Below are 17,789 nucleotides of genomic sequence, written 5' to 3' on the forward strand. Positions count from 1 at the left end.
TTTTCTGCCGAGGCTAGCTTCAAACTCCAATCCTCAAATCACAGCTTCCCGAGCAGTTAGGACTACAGGTGTAAGCCACCCAATTAAAATACAGGTATAATTAAAATTACACCTGTAATTTTAACTTTCCTAGTAACTATATTTTAAGTTTTAAAAGGTAAATTTTGTTTTGGTAATACATTTTATCTAACCCACTATATTCAAATATTATTGTTTCAACAAGCAAAGTATAAAATACTTTATAATGCCTTTGTTGTCTTTTTGGTTTTGGCCAGTCCTGGGCCTTGAACTCAGGGCCTGGGCACTGTCCCTGAGCTGCTTTTGCTCAAGGCTAGCATTCTACCACTTGAGGTATAGTGCCACCTCCAGCTTTTTCTGTTTATATGGTACTGAGGAATGAATCTAGGGCTTCATGCATGCTAGGCAAACACTCTAGCACTAAGCCACATTCCCAGTTCTTATAATGCCTTTGTATCACTGTCCTACACTGTAAATCTGTAGCACATTTCAAGTGCTCAGTAAACACATAGCTGGCTAATGGCTACTGCACTGAATGTATCTTATTTCACACCAACAATTTATTATTACAAAAACCAACAGTCAGTTTATATCTTAGGTCCACATAATAGTTACATGTAAAAAATGCAATTTTTAAAATTATGCTTGCCAATGAAATGGCAAAATGCACACATTTAGACAATGCACAGTTATGTTTTCAGCTAAATAGTATATAAAGGCAACTACTTTGCTTGTTGAAACAATAATATTTGAATATAGTGGGTTACTAACCTTTTTACTCAATAATAGCCTAGAAATATAAAATAAAATAAATCCTGGCCTTGTTTACTAATACTTGTCTTACTAAGATAGCCACGCAAAAAATATGGAGAAGAGGATAATAGACCAAAAATAGTGAATTCTTGCATGCACAGATACATAGATGGTATATATCATGTGATAGCAAAATGAACACATACTGAAAGAGGATATATCAGCCAGAGCTCAAGGCTCACCCCTGTAACCCTAACTACTCAGGAAACTGAGATCTGAGGATCACTGTTCAAAGCCAGCTGGATCAAGAAAGCCCATGAGACTCTTCTCTCCCATTAACCACCAAAAATCTGAAAGTGGAGCTGTGGCTCAAGTAGTACTATCTTTGAGCATAAAATGTTCAAGGACAGTGCCCAAGCCTTGGGTTCAAGTCCCAGTATCAGCATAAAAATAAAGTGGCTGTAACAATCATCCCACCACCTCGATCCAAACCTTCTGAATCATAAATCAAAAAGCCATAAATGACCTTATTGTTTTTACATTTGTTTATAGTTGGACTTTGAAGCAAACATACAAAAGGAGTTGCAAATTGTTTTTTTTTTTTTTAAGAAAGAAAAAGAAAATCCTTAACAAAAATGAAAAGACTGATTTGTTACAAAGGTATCAGGTCCTCAGAGTAGGATGGGTTTTGGTTTTCTAGTCAAGCAGGAGTCCAGGTTTAAAAGAAAACCTCGTTTCTTTGACTAGACGTATTTAGGAGATCAGTGAAATGTGATCACACTGAGAAGCTGGAAAGGCCACAGGTCAAACCACTCTGGCTCCACGGAAAATGGCAAAGGAGAGACATCTCTCTGGGTTCCCTGGGTGAGCCTTCAGGACGCTGGCACTCCGAATCAAGGCACCATGAAGGGGTGCTGAGCAAATTGCTTCAAACATATGCAAACCTCAGTGATTGAGTTTTGCAAGCAAACTTTGTAAATGAACTCACTAGTGGCAGACTGACTCCTTTCTGCACATGAAAACTAAGAGCTAAAACAACTCAGATTCGATAGAAACAATACTGTGTGTGTGTGTGTGTGTGTGTGTGTGTGCGTGCACGCACATGTACACGTGCCTGTCTTGAGGCTTGAACTCATGCCGTAGGTACTGCACTGTCCCTGAGCTTTTCTTGCTCACAGCTGATGCACGACCACTTGAGTTACACCTCTACTTCTGCATTTTGCTGGTTAATTGGAGATAAGAGTCTCCTCCTCCCCCCGCCTTGACTGGCTTCAAACCCACAATCCTCAGATCTCAGCCCCTTGTGTAGCTGGAATTACACACATCAGCCATTGGCTCTTGGCTAGAAACAAAACTTTTGACATGTTCTCTAACCATGGGATGTGGTGATTTCATGTCATTTTGCTCAGTCGTATAGTTCAAGAAGCTGTGAAAATAAGACCAAAAAACAAAGAAAAGAAACCCCACAAAAAGCCACACTTTGGAAAGTAATAAAAATGTAAAAGCCTCACTAAAAAAAAAAATACTGTCTTAGCATGGATCACCAATATATAATTCATGAAGACTTTCATATCCCACAATTTGTTCTTTGCCAATTTATATATGGACTCAAAAGAAGAAATTCCTATTTTATTTTTATTTTTTCGTGTGTGTGTGTGTGTGTGTGTGTGTGTCTGTGTGTGTGTCTGTGTCTGTGTCTGTGTCTGTATATCTGTGTATCTGTGTGTCTGTGTGTCTGTGTGTCTGTGTATCTGTGTGTCTGCATGCCAGTACTGAGGCTTGAACCCAGGGCTTTGTGTTCTTGCCATCAATCTACCACTTGAGGCACCGCTCCCCTTCTGGCTTTCTTGATTAGTTGGAGATTAGAATCTCACTGATTTATCTGCCTGGGCTGGCTTTGAACGGCCATCCTGAGATCTCAGTCCCTTGAGTAGTTAGGATTACATGCAAGAGCCACCAGTACCCAGGTTAGTACTTCATTTTATAAATGAGAAAACGAGGGCTTAGAACATGTCCTACTAAAAGCTGATGAAAGGGGACAAATGCTGGGTGAAAAATACTAGAGACAATGTAATGCCTGGAAAGAAGTCTCAATTTATGCTTTTAAACATGAGTCATTCTTCGGTGTTGGTTTTAATTTCTTTCCAAAGGGTCTATTACAGCCTTCATTTAATTATCTTTTTCTTCTCTTTCCTTTCCTTTTTATTTTTTATTCTTTTGCCAGCTGGAATCACTTTCAATCGAAGGAATATCAAGAGGTTTCCAGGTAAAGGAAGCCTTTCTGGGGGAGGCGGGGCAGCTTCTGTAGCATGGTGGGTCTGTGTACCAGCACGCTTTTAATTATTCACAATAGCATTGAAAAGCCTGCAGATAGACTTCTCCAGCTGCAGCCCAGACAAATTAACAGTGAGTTGAGTTAGATAAGCTGAATTTTCAAATGGGCTTGCATACCAGGCACCACTGGCTCACGCCTGTAATCCTAACTACTCAGGAGGCTGAGATCTAAGGATCACAGTTCAAAACCAGCCTGAGCAAGAAAGTCCTTGAGACTCTTATCTCCAATCAACTGCCAGAAAACCAGAAGGGGAGCTGTGACTCAAGTGGTAGAACATTAGCTTTGAGTGAAAAAGCTCAAGGACAGAGCCCAGGCCCTGAGTTCAAGCCCCAGGATTGGCATTTAAAAAAAAAAAATTGCACCACAAAGTTATAGAAATGGCCTTGATTCTTTTCCATCAACGCCAAGGATTGAACACAGAGTCTTGAACTTGGCTAGGCAAGCTTTCTACCTCTTGCACCACACCCTCCACACCTTGGGTTTGTCTTTTATTTTTGAGACAGGGTCTCACTGGATTAGCCTTCAGCTCACAATCCTCCTCCCTCAAACTCAGGATCTTGCCTCTGCCTCCCCAGCAGCTGGATTACAGGCATGTGCCACCATGCCCAGACTAATTATCTGCATTGATGTTTAGCATCAGCCATTTAATGCAAACCTATTATCGACTAATCAAGAACCAGTGGAGATTTTCTGAAACTCCCATCACTAAGTATTTCCTATATTTCACTGGTACCTGTTTACGTATTGATCACCTGCCATATGAAGCCACTCTGTCACCATTTCTACTTGAGGTCTTTTAATGATCAAGAATTTTTTTCCCATGAGCAATAATCAATGTGTATGTGTGTGTGTGTGTGTGTGTGTGTGTGTGTGTGTGTGTGTGTGTGTGGAGCTTGAACTCAGACCTGAGCACTATCTCGTAGCTTTTCTACTCCAGGTTGATGCTTTAACACTTGAGCATGAGCAGCATGAGCCACTGGTACAGAGCCCAACTTTAGCTTGTGAAATAAAGTGACGATTTTACTTTACCAAACTAAATTACTAACTATGCTTGTATTAAAATAATTTCTATACAGTGCTGTCAGGTTTTCAGATTCCTAAGACACACAAAGGCCATTTTCCCCCTTTCCTTCACTACTGTTCTCTCTCTGAAAGACAAAAGGTCTGTGGAAATGGCCATAATCAATGAGTTAAGAAAAGCACTCATTTAGCTACACTCTACTGATAACCAGCTTTATTGATTCTATGGTTTTAACTGTTACAAAAGTTGTTCTTTCTTCTTACGAGTAGAAACATATGGATTATTTCTGAAAACAATTTCCAAAATTGATATATGTTGCTGTTTTACCCTCTGTTTCTTCTACAGGAAAATTATTACTTGATGTGAGCCAGGAAAAGATGTGAGCTGACCATATTCCCAACAGCTTTCTGAGGATAATGACCTCCGAGAACATCAATAAATCCCAATAGTTTCGCTATTACCTGGTATAAAATAATGTATGACTATAAAGGTCATCTTGCCTATAAGCCTTGCTACTCAAGAGGCTGAGAGTTGAGGAGCCCGGTTCAAAGCCAGCTGAGATTGGAAAGTCCTGAGACTCTTACCTCCAATGAAACCAGCACGAAGCCAGAAGTGAAGTGTGGCTTGAGTGCTAAAGCATCAACTTTGAATAGAAAAGCTGAAGGACAGGCCCCAGACCTTAAGGTCAAGTTCCAGTGCCAGTACACACACACACACACACACACACACACACACACACACACACACACACACACACACACACACATATCCCTCTTGAGTACTTTTGCCCCTTAGCTTTTTTTGCTCAAAGCTAACACTATTCCAGTTGAGCTGCAGCTCCACTTTTGGTTTGGGGGTGGTTAATTGGCAATAAGAGTCTCCCCAATTCTCCTGCCTAGACTGGCTTCAAACTATGATCCTCAGATCACAGCCTACCAAATAGCTAGGATTATAGGCATGAGCCTGTAATAAAAGCTAAACACTTGTATTACATTTCAGTTACTACATACAAGCTTCATCAGAGCTACAAGTCTCTGAATATTAATGAGCTAGATGTTTTTCTATCACACAAAAATTCTGTTAACAGAACTTCAGATATTATTTGTAGAATATAAACCTACTCTCATAGACCAAAAGATTTTTTTTTATTAAAGTCAATTCTTAAACAAATAATTATCTTTCTAAATAATCCCTACACTTCAAAACACTTGTAAAATGTGACAGCTCCAACTGTGCGATGCCTACCCAAAAGGAAGGAAAATTAGATTTTTTTCTCTCTCACATTTAAAATGCTATTAACAGTATTAACAATTCAGGCACTGAGCCAGGCACTGGTGACAGCCCAGGCAGGAAAGCCCAGCACATTCTTATTTCTAATTAACCACCCAAAAGCCAGAAGTGAAAGTGTGGCTCAAGTGAAAGAGCACCGGCCTTGAACAAAAGTTAAGGGATAGCATACAGGTCCGAAGTTCAAGCCTCCACTACCAGCACACACACACACACACACACACACACACACACACACCACAAATTTAAAGACTACCTGTATTTTTCTATAGCATGAAGCATGACACAGTACTTAATGGTAGAGTTGAGAAGCCTGTTTTTATTGTAACCAAAATAATTGGGAGAGAGTAACATTCAAACTTGCATTGGCAAGTGAAAGATTACCAAAACATTATGCCCAACTCTTCTTATATATTATTGCATTTGATGACTTAGGGTTTTCCATTCTGTGTGTGTGCGCGCGCGCGCATGCATGCACACATTCACCACTATGGGGGCTTGAACTAACTGGGTGGGCCTCAAACATCAATCATCAAATCTCAATCTCAGCCTCCTGAGTGGCTTGAATTACAGGCATGAGCCACCAGTGCCTGGCCAGTTCCCTACTTTTCAACAACTGCTGTGTCACTGACTTCCACATGGGGCCAAATATTTGCAATGCCTTAGTCATAAGTTTTCTATGGTTAGAAGCAAAAATCCTTATTCTCACTTATTTTTAGAATGGTATCGGTGCTCATCACAACAGCCTGTGCCAATACTATCTGTGAGCCAGTCCTTGGATCAGTGTGGGGAATGAGCCAAAAATGGAAAATGATGAACCTGCCGTTGCGGTAGACAGGCGGCAGGGGGGTCTGAAGACAGAGTGCTTTCAGATGCCTTAGTCATTACTCTATTTTTGTTTAAAGCAGCAAGTGCCATATTCAAAGGTAAATACCTTTGAGCATCTTTACCAGTTAAGAAAAATCACTCATTAGATGTTTAATCATTAGCTGGGTGCCGGTGGTTCACACCTGTAATCCTACCTACTCAGGAGGCTGAGATCTGAGGATCATGGTTCAAATCCAGCCTGGCCGCAAAAGAAGTCTGTGACTCTCATCTCCAGTTAGCCAACAAAAACCTGGAAGTAGAGCTATGGTCTCAAGTGGTGGAGCTCCAGTCTTATGAGAAAAAGCTAAGGGACAATACCTAGGCTCTGAGTTCAAGCCCTAGCACAGGTATATAAAAAGAAAAAGTCTTAAGATTTCAATACAGCCCACCTCACCCTTCCTCCTCCTCCTCCTCCTCTCTAGTGCTTACTGTACACAGCTCCTCACCACTGCTTAGAGTTTCTGTGCTTGCCTTTCCCCTCCATATGTTTTCTTCCAGAAAGATACGGAGCTTATACCTTCATCTTCTTTAGGATTTTATTCAAATGTCACCTATTTTTATGCCAGCTCTGGGACTTGAACTCAAGGCTTGAACACTGAGCTGTTCACTCAAGGATAGTGTTCTACCATTTGAGCCACACAGCTCCACTTCTGGCTTTTGGATGGCTAACTGGAGATAAGAGTCTCCTGGACTTTCCTGACTGGGCTGGCTTTGAACTTCAATCCTCAGATCTCAGCCTCCTGAGTAGCTAGGATTACAGGTGTGAGCCACCAGTGCCCAGCTTCAAATGTCATCTTATTAGAGAGGGAATCTGGACAACTGTGTGTCCCTCCCTAGACTCCTGCATATTTTAGTCAGAGCTGCCCTCCAACAAACACATAACAATGGTTCATTGTTTCTTTATTACTTGTCTTCTCACACAACAATATCAGCTAAACTACAGCAAGGGCTTTGTTTGCTTCTCTGCTGGATCCCCAGAACCTAGAAAGTGCTTAGTGTGTGTTTACTGACTAAAAAAGAATGAAGAACATCAAGATCTAATGTGAAGCTCTTGTGCTTTACAAATGGGTTGAAATGCCAACAAGAATGACCCAAAAGAGTGAGATCAGACCAACATGAAGCTTCCCCAAAGAAACGCAGTGGCACTGGACATTCACAGCTGAAGCCCAGAAATGAAATCGGCCTGTTCCTTAGTTGTTTCTAGGATCAGGAATAAGCAGAATTGGACAGTTCTTTCTCTCAGCAAACTGAGAAATGAGAGTCTAAGTTGCCAATTTTAGAAAAAGATTGCTGTGTGCCCAGGCCCTGAGTTCAAGCCTCATTACCAGCACAGGAAAGAAATAGATAATGAGAGAGGGGGGGAGGAAAGGAGGGAGGGAGGGAAGGAAGGAAGGAAGGAAGGAAGGAAGGAAGGAAGGAAGGAAGGAAGGAAGGAAGGAAGGAAGGGAGGGAGGGAGGGAGGGAGGGAGGGAGGAAGGAAGGAAGGAAGGAAGGGAGGGAGGGAGGGAAGGAGGGAGGAATGGAGGAAGGGAAAGATAACTTTCCTGGATTGCTGAAAAATACATTGGAGCTCCTGCTCTCAAGCCTGAATGTGTAGAGCACTTCCTTACGAACTCAGCTGCGTTCTCCATTTCATGATGTCCTAAAGGCCACGGAAAGAACAATGAGCAAAGGATGAGACCTGGGGCTTGAGCTCCAGGCCTGAACACTGTCTCTTAGTTTTTCACTCAGGTCTGGTGCCCTACCACTTGAGCCACACTTCCACTTCTAGAAGACTATCTCAGATTTTTCTGCCCATCCTGGCTTCAAACTAAGATCCTCAGGTCTCAGCATCCTTCCTGAGTAGCTCCTGAGTGCATAGCCTCTAAATGACTTTCTTGAAGCCAAAGAACAGGCTAGGGTCAGACAGGAGGCAATGCCAGGAAAGATCCCTGGACAGGGAATGTGGAACAAAGCTGTAGGGGGCGGCGCAGCCCCATCCAGTCCTAAATCAGATGAGGCTCTTGGCTGCCAGCCGCCATCTGGAACTGTGTGAAAAGCACTTATCTGGGAATCGGGAGGCTTCGCTGATGTTCTAATTATGCTGCCGGCTGTCCTTGTGACCTTGTAAGCCAAGCAAATCAACCCTGTACACTCCTCCTACCCATCCACAATGTCTTCCCCTGGGTCACAGCCAGGGGAAGACAAGTATACACACACACACACACACACACACACACACAACCACAACTATGCTTGCCACGGGTGGCCCATGCCTGTAATCCTATCTCCTCAGGGAGCAGAGATCTCAAGATTATATAGCTCAAAGCCCGCCCTGGAAGTAAAGTCCATGAAACTCTTACCTCCAATTAACCCTCTAAAGGCTGAAGTGGATGTGTGGTTCAAGTGGTAGAGCATGAGCTTTGAGCATAAAAGATCAGGTTTAGTGACCAGGCCCTGAATTCAAGCCCCAGTTCTGGCACAAAACAAACAACAAAAAAAATCTACAACGGTTTTTCCTGCACCAATACTCATAAGCCAGGCCAACACCATGAAGCAACAGAGTCTATGTGAAAAAATCCCCTCATGATCATCTAAGCCCTGCAGAACTCTAAGTCTTGTCTGGTCTTTCTTTGTCCTCTTCTTCCCAGAACCTGAACAGCAACATATATCAGCAATTTACCTACTTCCTCCCACCTACCATGTTTGTTTACCCTCCTAACCAAAATCTCCCAGACATACCATTGCTGGTATGCAATGTAATGTAATATTCTCACTCATGCCTTCAAGAAATGATGCCACAGAGGGACTCATAAAAGGGAAGAAGAAAACAAAGCACGAACAAAAATGTTAGTGTCCTCTCAAATGATGCTCCCATTCCAGCTGGAAGTAATTATTCTATCATTAAAAGAACAAATAAATAAACACTTCTATCAATGAGTGCAGGAAGGGGGCAGTTTTATGTTTATTATTGTTGTTATTGTTGCTGTTGTGTCAGTACTGGAGCTGGAACTCTGGTCTACCAGCTCTCATTTAGCTTTTTTTTTTGCTCTAGGCTGGTGCTCTATCACTTGAGCCATAGCTCCACTTCTGGCATTTTGGTGGTTAACTGGACATAAGAGTCTCATGGACTTTTCTGCCTGGGCTGGCTTTGAACCTTGATACTCAGATCTCAGCCCCCTGAGTAGCTAGGATTACAGGCTTGAGCCACTGTCACCCTGTTCAGTGTGCTTTGTTTGTTTGTTTTGTACTGGTACTAGGATTCAAACTTAGGGCCTCATTTTTTTTTTCACTCAAGCTAGTGTTCTATCCTAGATCCCACACACCACACACACCCTCCCCCCCATCTCCCCCCCCCCCACTTCCAGCTTTCTTGGTGATCACTGGAGATACTGGTCTAATGGACTTTTTTTTTAGGCTGGCTTTCAACCATGAGCCTCAGTTCTCAGCCTGCTGAGAAGCCAGGATTACAGTCCTGAGCCACCACCACCGAACTCAGCATGGTTTTAAAGAGATCAAAGAAGCCAGTACTCTTCTTATTCTAGAAAGTACTGTTTAAATCAGCTATCTGGGCAGCTCTGCCCTGGCAAATGGAAGTGGCTTTCCTGGGCATTGTGTACATGGTGGGTGGGTGGGGGCAGGGCTAACTAACCACCAGTTACAATTCCATCTGGCTAGACGCCTTCCTCAGACAATTCTGCAGGCTGGGGGTGGGGGTGGGGGTGGAGAGGAAGAAAAGAGGAAGTGGAAGCAATGATTGAGCCTAGAAAAGAAAGGGCCCCTTTGCCCCTGAATGACTCATCCATATCAAGTACTATAAAAAGTACTTAGAAAAGTTAATAATTGCTTAATTATAAGGCTTTAACTGGAGGTAGTTTATTAGGGCCTGGAGGTATCGTCTTACAGTATTTGTATCTTCTGTCCTAGGGGAGCCATAGCAGTCAGACAATCATACCAAAATGAGGGCTTCACTAGGGCCCGTTAGTGCCAATGGATGTACGGCAACAACCACATTGCCAACGAATAAGGGCACCTAATGGGCAGGTGTGGGCAGGTGTGCGCAGGTGTGGGGACCTGGCTGTGTACTGGGGATTTCCAGCCACGTCTTCCTCTCCTCTCTGTTAAAATAACTGTTAAAGTAACAGGGTAAGTCCTTTATAAATGGCTACCAAGTTGAATCCGTTGTTTTTGTGTTTGCACTGCACTGCACTGTGTGAGTCTGCGCCTCACAGCTAAGCAAGCCCTCTGCCACTGAGCTACACTACTACTCCCTTTCATCATTACATGCCAAAGCGCGCTGCCAAGATGCCAAATATCTCTGGGTACTAGTGGCTCACACCTGTCACCCTAGCTACTTAGAAGGCTGAGATCTGAGGATCGCAGTTCTAAGCCAGCATGGGCAGAAAAGTCTGTGATCTCCAATTAACTACCAAAATGCCGGAAGTAGAGCTGTGGCTCAAGTGTTAGAATGCCAACCTTGAGCTAAAAAGCTCAGGGACAGTACCCAGACCCTGAGTTCAAGCCTAAGGATGGGAACGATAGATAGATAGATAGATAGATAGATAGACAGACAGATAGATAGATAGATAGATAGATAGATAGATAGATAGATAGATAGATGATATAAAAAATATTGAACAGCAAGTCTTCCAGTTTACCTCTCCTAACCTTCTACACACACGTGTGCGTGCACACACACACACACACACACACACACACACACACACACAAGCTTTGCTTAAAAATAAAATTCAAGCAGGGTGCTCATGGCTCACACCTGTAATCCTAGCAACTCAAGAAGCTGAGAAATGAGGATCTTCTGGCCAGGCAGAAGAGTCCATGAAATGCTTATCACTAAATAACCAGCAAAAAGCAGGATGTAGAATTGTGGCTCAAGTGATAGAATGCCGGCCTTGAGCAAACAATGCTAAGAGAGCAAACAAAGCTGATTTCAAGCCCTAGGATGGTCACAAATGAGTGAAAGAATTAAAATCCAACCTACCCTTCCACTCTCTACTGCTCTATCTTAACACAAACCTCTCATGGCTTCAGTCCAGATAAGCCTCAGCTTTCCCTCTCTCTCAAAAACAAAAAAGCTGGGCTGTCCTCACCTCCTCTGCTAACACCACCTAGCTGAGCCCCAATCTCTGTCATGAAATCTCTGTGTCTTCTACCATGAGCATGGAAGGCCCTCCCCAACACCCCTCCCACCTTCCTGGCCAGGAAGGGTCTGGACCAGATAGGCACTTCCTCCTATTATCAGAGTAGTTAATTTTTCATGCCTATGTATCCTGTCTCTTCAATCAGATTTTAAATGCCTTGCCCTCATATTTTATAAATGAACAAATGAATGCTCTTCTGTAGCTGACAATAAAAAGGCAAGCAAAGTCAACATGTAAAAGATAAAGAAATGTGCACTTATTTATTCATTGGAATTTATTGAACACTGTTGTGCCAAGCATCGCTTGGGGGCACTGGGGGTGGAAGGGTAAAAAACAGCATCATAATCTCCTCTCTTGTGGGGCTTCAGGCAGAGCTGAAAACACAGGTATTACTGCAACAATGAGCAGTTATTTTCTGTACGTGGCTAAATGTGCAAAAGGAAAATGCTTAGAAGAATTTTCAGATGCTGCACCTGGCAGATTAAGAAGATAAAACAGAATCAAATAGATGAGGGAAAGCTTAAAGAGTTTAGGAAATGAAAGGGATAGTACCATATTACTTAATAATGATGACTGGAATCCTATTGAAGGATCACCAAAAAAAAAAAATGAAACAGTTTATTTGATGCCATAAACTCATGTTTGTTATTTTATAAGCCATCTCAACACTGTTTCAACATAAAACTCTGTAAGTATAATTGACGGTCACATTTCTTTCAATAAACATACACCATCATCACCACCATCATCACCATCATCATCATCCCCTACTACAGGCTTGTATGAACTGGATTTAAATATAGGCCTATTTAAAATGAATATAGGAAATCTGAGCCATGGGCCAAGTGGTAGAGCACTAGGCTTGAGCAGAAAATTTCAAGTGTCCAGGCCCTGAGTTCAAACCTCAGAAGGGGCAACCAAAAAGGGGAGGGAGGAAAGGAGGGAGAGAGAGAGAGAGAGAGAGAGAGAGAGAGAGAGAGAGAGAGAGAGAGAGAGAGAGAGAGAGAGAAATAATAGAGCCAGGGTCTGGTGTCTCATACCTGTAATTCTAGTACTCGGGAAGCTGAGATCTGAGGGTCAACGTTTCAAGCCATCTTGGTCAGGAAAGTTCATGAGACTCTTATCTCCAATTAACCACCAAAAAGCTGGAAGTAGCCGGAAGTAGCTGGAAGTGGCTCAAGTGGTAGAGCACCAGCCTTGAGTGAAAAAACTCCAAGATAGTGTATGGGTCTTGAGTTCAAGCTTCAGTATCAGTGCACACACACACACACACACACAATATCTATACATATCTATACATGTATAGACTGTATATGTACAGTGTTATACATTATATATAGAGAGAGGATAATAAAATAATTTGTACTGAAAATAAGAAATCTGCAATACTTTTTCGAGGTTAACATTTATACCAGCGGGAGAATTAAAATGCAAACCATGATTGCAATGTGATTTTTTAGTATAAGAAGTAGGAGTTTGCAACTGAATAAACTGACAAAACATAACAGTAATAAAACCAGCCTTTTTCTTTTACCATCCAGTGTGTTTACTTATAGATTTATAGGCACATTCTAGTAACCACAAATGAGGAAAACCATGCAACCTATGTTTCTTTGGGTCTGGCTTAAAACACACTGGGGACATGATAAATTACACATGTCTCTAGGCATTCACACAAAGAGGCTAAAGCAGGATGATCTTAGGAGGGGTCACAAAGGCAGAATAGCTATGCGCATCTGACCATATAAAATAATATTTATCAAACTGAACTCCAGCAAATGCAAGCAAGAGTGTTTTTTTCCTGGTTGCTGTTTTTATTTTCTTTTCCTTTTGTTTGTTCATTTATCTGTCTTTGGGAGGGTAAGGGGGACGCAGAAATGGAGGGATAAAGGGTGAACAAATGCAGCAGTGGTACTCACTAGATATTATGTGGAAAATGAACTGCAACTTGTGGGTGGAGACAGGAAGGAAAAATTGGGAGAGAGAGAGAGATAAGGCATGACACTGTCCAAAAAGAAATGTACTCTTTTCCTGACTTATGTAACCTCTCTGTACATCACTTTTACAATAACAATAAGGAAGTTTTAAAAAGTAAAATGAAACCAGCCTTTGTTATTAATGACATTACCTTACCTACATCAATAGTCATCTTAAAAATTATCCTTAAGTAGTCATACAAAGAGGTTTCAATTCAATGTATTAGTTTAAACGTACAATGCACTTTCATTAATGTTACTCCTTCAATCATCTTTAATAAGGACAGATACCCTTTCTCCAGCCTGAGTAGTGGTCCATTTGTCATAGCGTGCTACACGGAGAATCTTCCTCTTACTTTAAATGGGTTATAAACACATCCAGCCACCATTGCTTGTGATGGATATCTATTATAATGGAATCTATTGTTTGGATATCTGTTAATTCAGCACTCCTTACCCATTTTGGGAAACTGATTCTCTCCCAGCGACCACCTAGCATCCTTAACTTCTAGCTGTATGATTTCTGCTTGTTCAGTATCTGGTGCACAGATCACCTAACACTGCATTCCTACATATATTCTGGGTCATTGGGCCTGTCTTAGCCACCATCCTTCAACAGCCACATCTTGCTTAGGAATTACCATTAACCAATCACTGGATTTCTTTTATGATATGGCAATAAACCACACACACACACACACACACACACACACACACACACACACACACACACACACACACACACACACACCAATCTTTTCCCTTTCCTTATTCACAATGCACCAATTTTATTTCCTTTAAGTCTTCAGACCCTTCCTTGTTCCACTATTCCAGATCATTATTTCTCTCATCTTTTGTCCAGGGCCAGCCAGAGCCTCCTGGCAAGCAGATCGATAGTGGGTTGTTTTGGTTTGTTTTTTGCTTTGTTTTGTTTAATCAATACAGTAAATCTGAGCAGTACCCTACCACATGAATCACCTCAAGTTCAACGCAGGTGACTGAACTCTCTCGTGGAAAAAACTGTTCACCAATTCAAATCGCTATCATTCAAGGGTGTGTGTGTGTGTGTGTGTGTGTGTGTGTGTGTGTGTGTGTGTGTGTGTGTGTGTGTGTGTGTGTATGTGTGTGTGTGTGTTTCACTGGGGCTTGAACTCAGGGCCTTGCACTGTCCCTCAGATTTTTTGGCTCAAGGCTATCACTTGACCCATCCCTCTACTTCTGGCTTGTTGCTGTATATTGGAGATAAGAGTCCAACGGGCTGGCGGAGGCTGGGGGCAGGAGGAATAAGGGAGGAAGGGGTAACAATGCTCGATAAGAAATGTACTCGTATTTATAAGGTACCATGTGATGTCTTGGTTGCTTTGTATATCCCTCCCACCCGGGTAACCCCTGTTTTCACTGTATTTAATGTTGGTATAATTGGGGGAGGGGAAGGGAAAAAACAAATTGTTTAAATAGTGATACAAGTTAACCCATTGCAATAATGAGATGTACAAGACGTTATGTCGTTATGTCGAAAAAAGAACTTTACGATTTAGGCACAAGGGGGTGGGAGGGAGTGTAGTTGAGGAGGTGGGAGGGAAGGGATGGTAGGGGAAAAACAAAGGAGGAGGCAACAATGCTTGATAAGAAATGTACTCATTACCTTGCTCGTGTAATTGTAACCCCTCTGTACAGCTTCTTTACAATTAAAAAAATTTTGGTCTGTCGTGGGGCCTGAACTGTGGGCCTAGGCGCTGTCCCTCAGCTCTTCAGCTCAAACCGAGCACTCTACCACTTCAGCCACAGCGCCACTTCCAGCTTTTTCTGTTTATGTGGTGCTGAGAGATCAAACCCAGGGCCTCATGCATGCCAGGCAAGCACTCTACCACTGAGCCACCTTCCCAGCCCTAAAATAAAATTTTTCAAAAAAGTGTCAAATGGACTTTCCTGCACAGGCTGTCTTCAAACTGTGATCCTCAAACTCAGGGCCTTGTAGTCTTGATCAGCTTTTTCATTAAAGGCTGTCATTCTACCACACTTACACTTCAGACTTTTTAGTGACCAATAGGAAATAATAATCTCATAGACTTGTCTGCTCAGGCTAGCTTTGAACCTAGATTCTCAGATCTCAGCCTCTTGAGTCTCTAGGTTTGAGGCATGAGCCACAGTGTCCAGCCTAGTACCTGGCTTTTAATAAAACATTTTTCACGTGAAATTTAGTTGCAATTTTGCCTCATATGATAGTAGAAAACGTATACCATGCAAAAGAATACTTGAAGCATTTAGTTACAGCAATGCTATCACAAATTAAGAGTGGTAAAAAAAACTAGAAGATATCCTAAACAGGCCTTTAGAAATCAGGAAGCTCATGAACATATGACCATACAAAATGTGGCTAATCAAAATGAACTCCAAGATATGGAAACAGGAGGTTTGTGTTTTGTGTTTTGGTTTGGGGATTTTCGTGTATTGTTTGTAGCTATTTCTTTTTTCTCTTCTTGTTGTTTTTTTTTTTCCTTTGGTTTATCCCCTGTTGTCAATGTTTTTGATTGTGGTACCCTTTGTCCTGTATATAAGTTTAATCTGATTTGAGGAAGGGAAGGGGAAATCACAGAAATGGTGAGTCAAGGGACAAAGGGTAAACCAATGCAACGGCGACATTCACAGCACACTATGTTGGAAATGAACTTTACAGCTTGGCAATAAAAGAAAAAGGGAAAGAAAAAAAGGAATCAGAAAGCTCTGCTTGGAGAAGAGAATTTCAACAATTAGCAGTAGTTCATTCCATGGGCAATGGGTACTTACCAAACAAACGTTGATGGAACACAAATTTGCCAGCAATGAGTCCTATGAGAATGGCAAGAAGCCATAGGAGCACCTTGAGAATCCTCCAGGCAGTTCCTCTAGGGTATTTATTTGTTACGAAAGAAAAACAGTTCCCAACAACAATTACATTGGCTTCGGTTTGGCTGTGAGAAACAGGATCCTCCGCAAATATTAAGAAGTTGAAGAAGATCACCAAGTAAGCCACGATCATGCGAGACCAGGGATGCTGGAAATAGTAGCGGAAGTCTTTACCCATCCTTCACAACTTCAGTGCTGGAGTCTACCTGCAGGAGAAAGGATATCCAAGGTTACGCCAGGAAATGGAGCAGTCTCTCTCCTCCATCTGCCTGCTCAGATTCATAACCACTCCATAAGGAAATATCTGGAAAAGCCCGTGCTTGTCAGACACCGGTGGCTCATTCCTGCAAACCTAGCTACTTGGGAAACTGAGATCTGAAGATCGTGGTTCAAAACCAGCCCAGGCAGGAAAGTTGGTGAAACTCTTATCTCCAATGAACCACCAAAAAAGCCAGAAGTGGAGCTATGTGGCTCACGTGGTAGAACACCAGCCTTGAGGTATAGCACCTAGGTCCTGAGTTCGTGCCCCAAGAACAGCACATAATTAATAATAATGACAACAACAAAATAATAATACCTGTTCTAATCTATGCCACCAAGTCGTCTGCGATTGAGGAAGGTTTATTATTGTCTCTTTCCTGCCCATCCAATCATGGGGGATTTAGGAAAGAATAAAGCAGTAAGAGAAGCCAAGCATCTGTGGCTCACACTTGATCTCAGCCTGGGCAGGAAAGTCTGTGAGACTATTATCTCCAATTAAATCACAGAAAAAGCCAGAAGTGTCACTGTGGCTCAAGCGGTAGAGCACTAGCCTTGAGCATAAGGAGCTCAAGGACAGTGCCTAGGCCCAGAGTTCAAGCCACAGGACTGGCAAAAAAAAAAAAAAAAAAAGCATGGTTAGGAAGGTGGCTCAGTGGTAGAGTGCTTGGCTTGAGGCCCTGGGTTCGATTCCTCAGCACCACATAAGCAGAAAAAGCCAGAAGTGGCGCTGTGGCTCAAGTGGTAGAGCACTAGCCTTGAGCTGAAGAGCTGAGGGACAACGCCCAGGCCCAGAGTTCAGGCCTCATGACCAGCAAAAAAAAAAAAAAAAACCAGTAAGAGGACAGAGGAGGGGAGAACACCATCCAAAACTGGGTTGACTCTGATGGCATGTAAGGAGGGGAGGAAAAGTATAAGACCAATGCAATGCCTTTGCTCTCTTAGATTCTCTCACAATCCTAATATTGAATTAGAAATTTCAAATGGGCCAGCTGCTGGTAACTCACACCTGTAATCCTAAGTACTTAGGAAGCTGAGATCTGAGGATCCCCTGTTCAAAACCAGCTCAAGAAGGAAAGTCCAAGAGACTCTTCTCTCCAATGAACTAGCAAAAACCCAGAAATAGATCTGTGGCTCATGTACTAGAAGTGCCAGCCTTGAGTAAAGAAGCCACTTGAGACTACAAGACCCTGAGTTCTAGTCCTAGTATGGCCATAAAAATAAATACATAAGAATAAATAAATAAA

At 42.3% G+C, this 17,789-nt stretch overlaps 1 protein-coding gene across 1 annotated transcript in view; it reads right to left on the reverse strand.

Moving 5' to 3' along the window:
- The window catches only part of Tmem117 (transmembrane protein 117), a 379,539-nt gene that overhangs the window by 350,996 nt on the left and 10,754 nt on the right, over positions 1-17,789 (reverse strand). Inside the window, exon 2 of the mRNA XM_042677617.1 lies at positions 16,186-16,490. Coding sequence (XP_042533551.1) covers positions 16,186-16,462 — 277 coding nt within the window. The 5' untranslated portion in view covers positions 16,463-16,490. The remainder of the gene's footprint in view (positions 1-16,185; positions 16,491-17,789) is intronic.

This window comes from Dipodomys spectabilis, unplaced genomic scaffold (genome assembly GCF_019054845.1).
Source record: "Dipodomys spectabilis isolate Male_0828 unplaced genomic scaffold, ASM1905484v1 ptg000039l, whole genome shotgun sequence".
NCBI lineage: Eukaryota > Metazoa > Chordata > Mammalia > Rodentia > Heteromyidae > Dipodomys > Dipodomys spectabilis.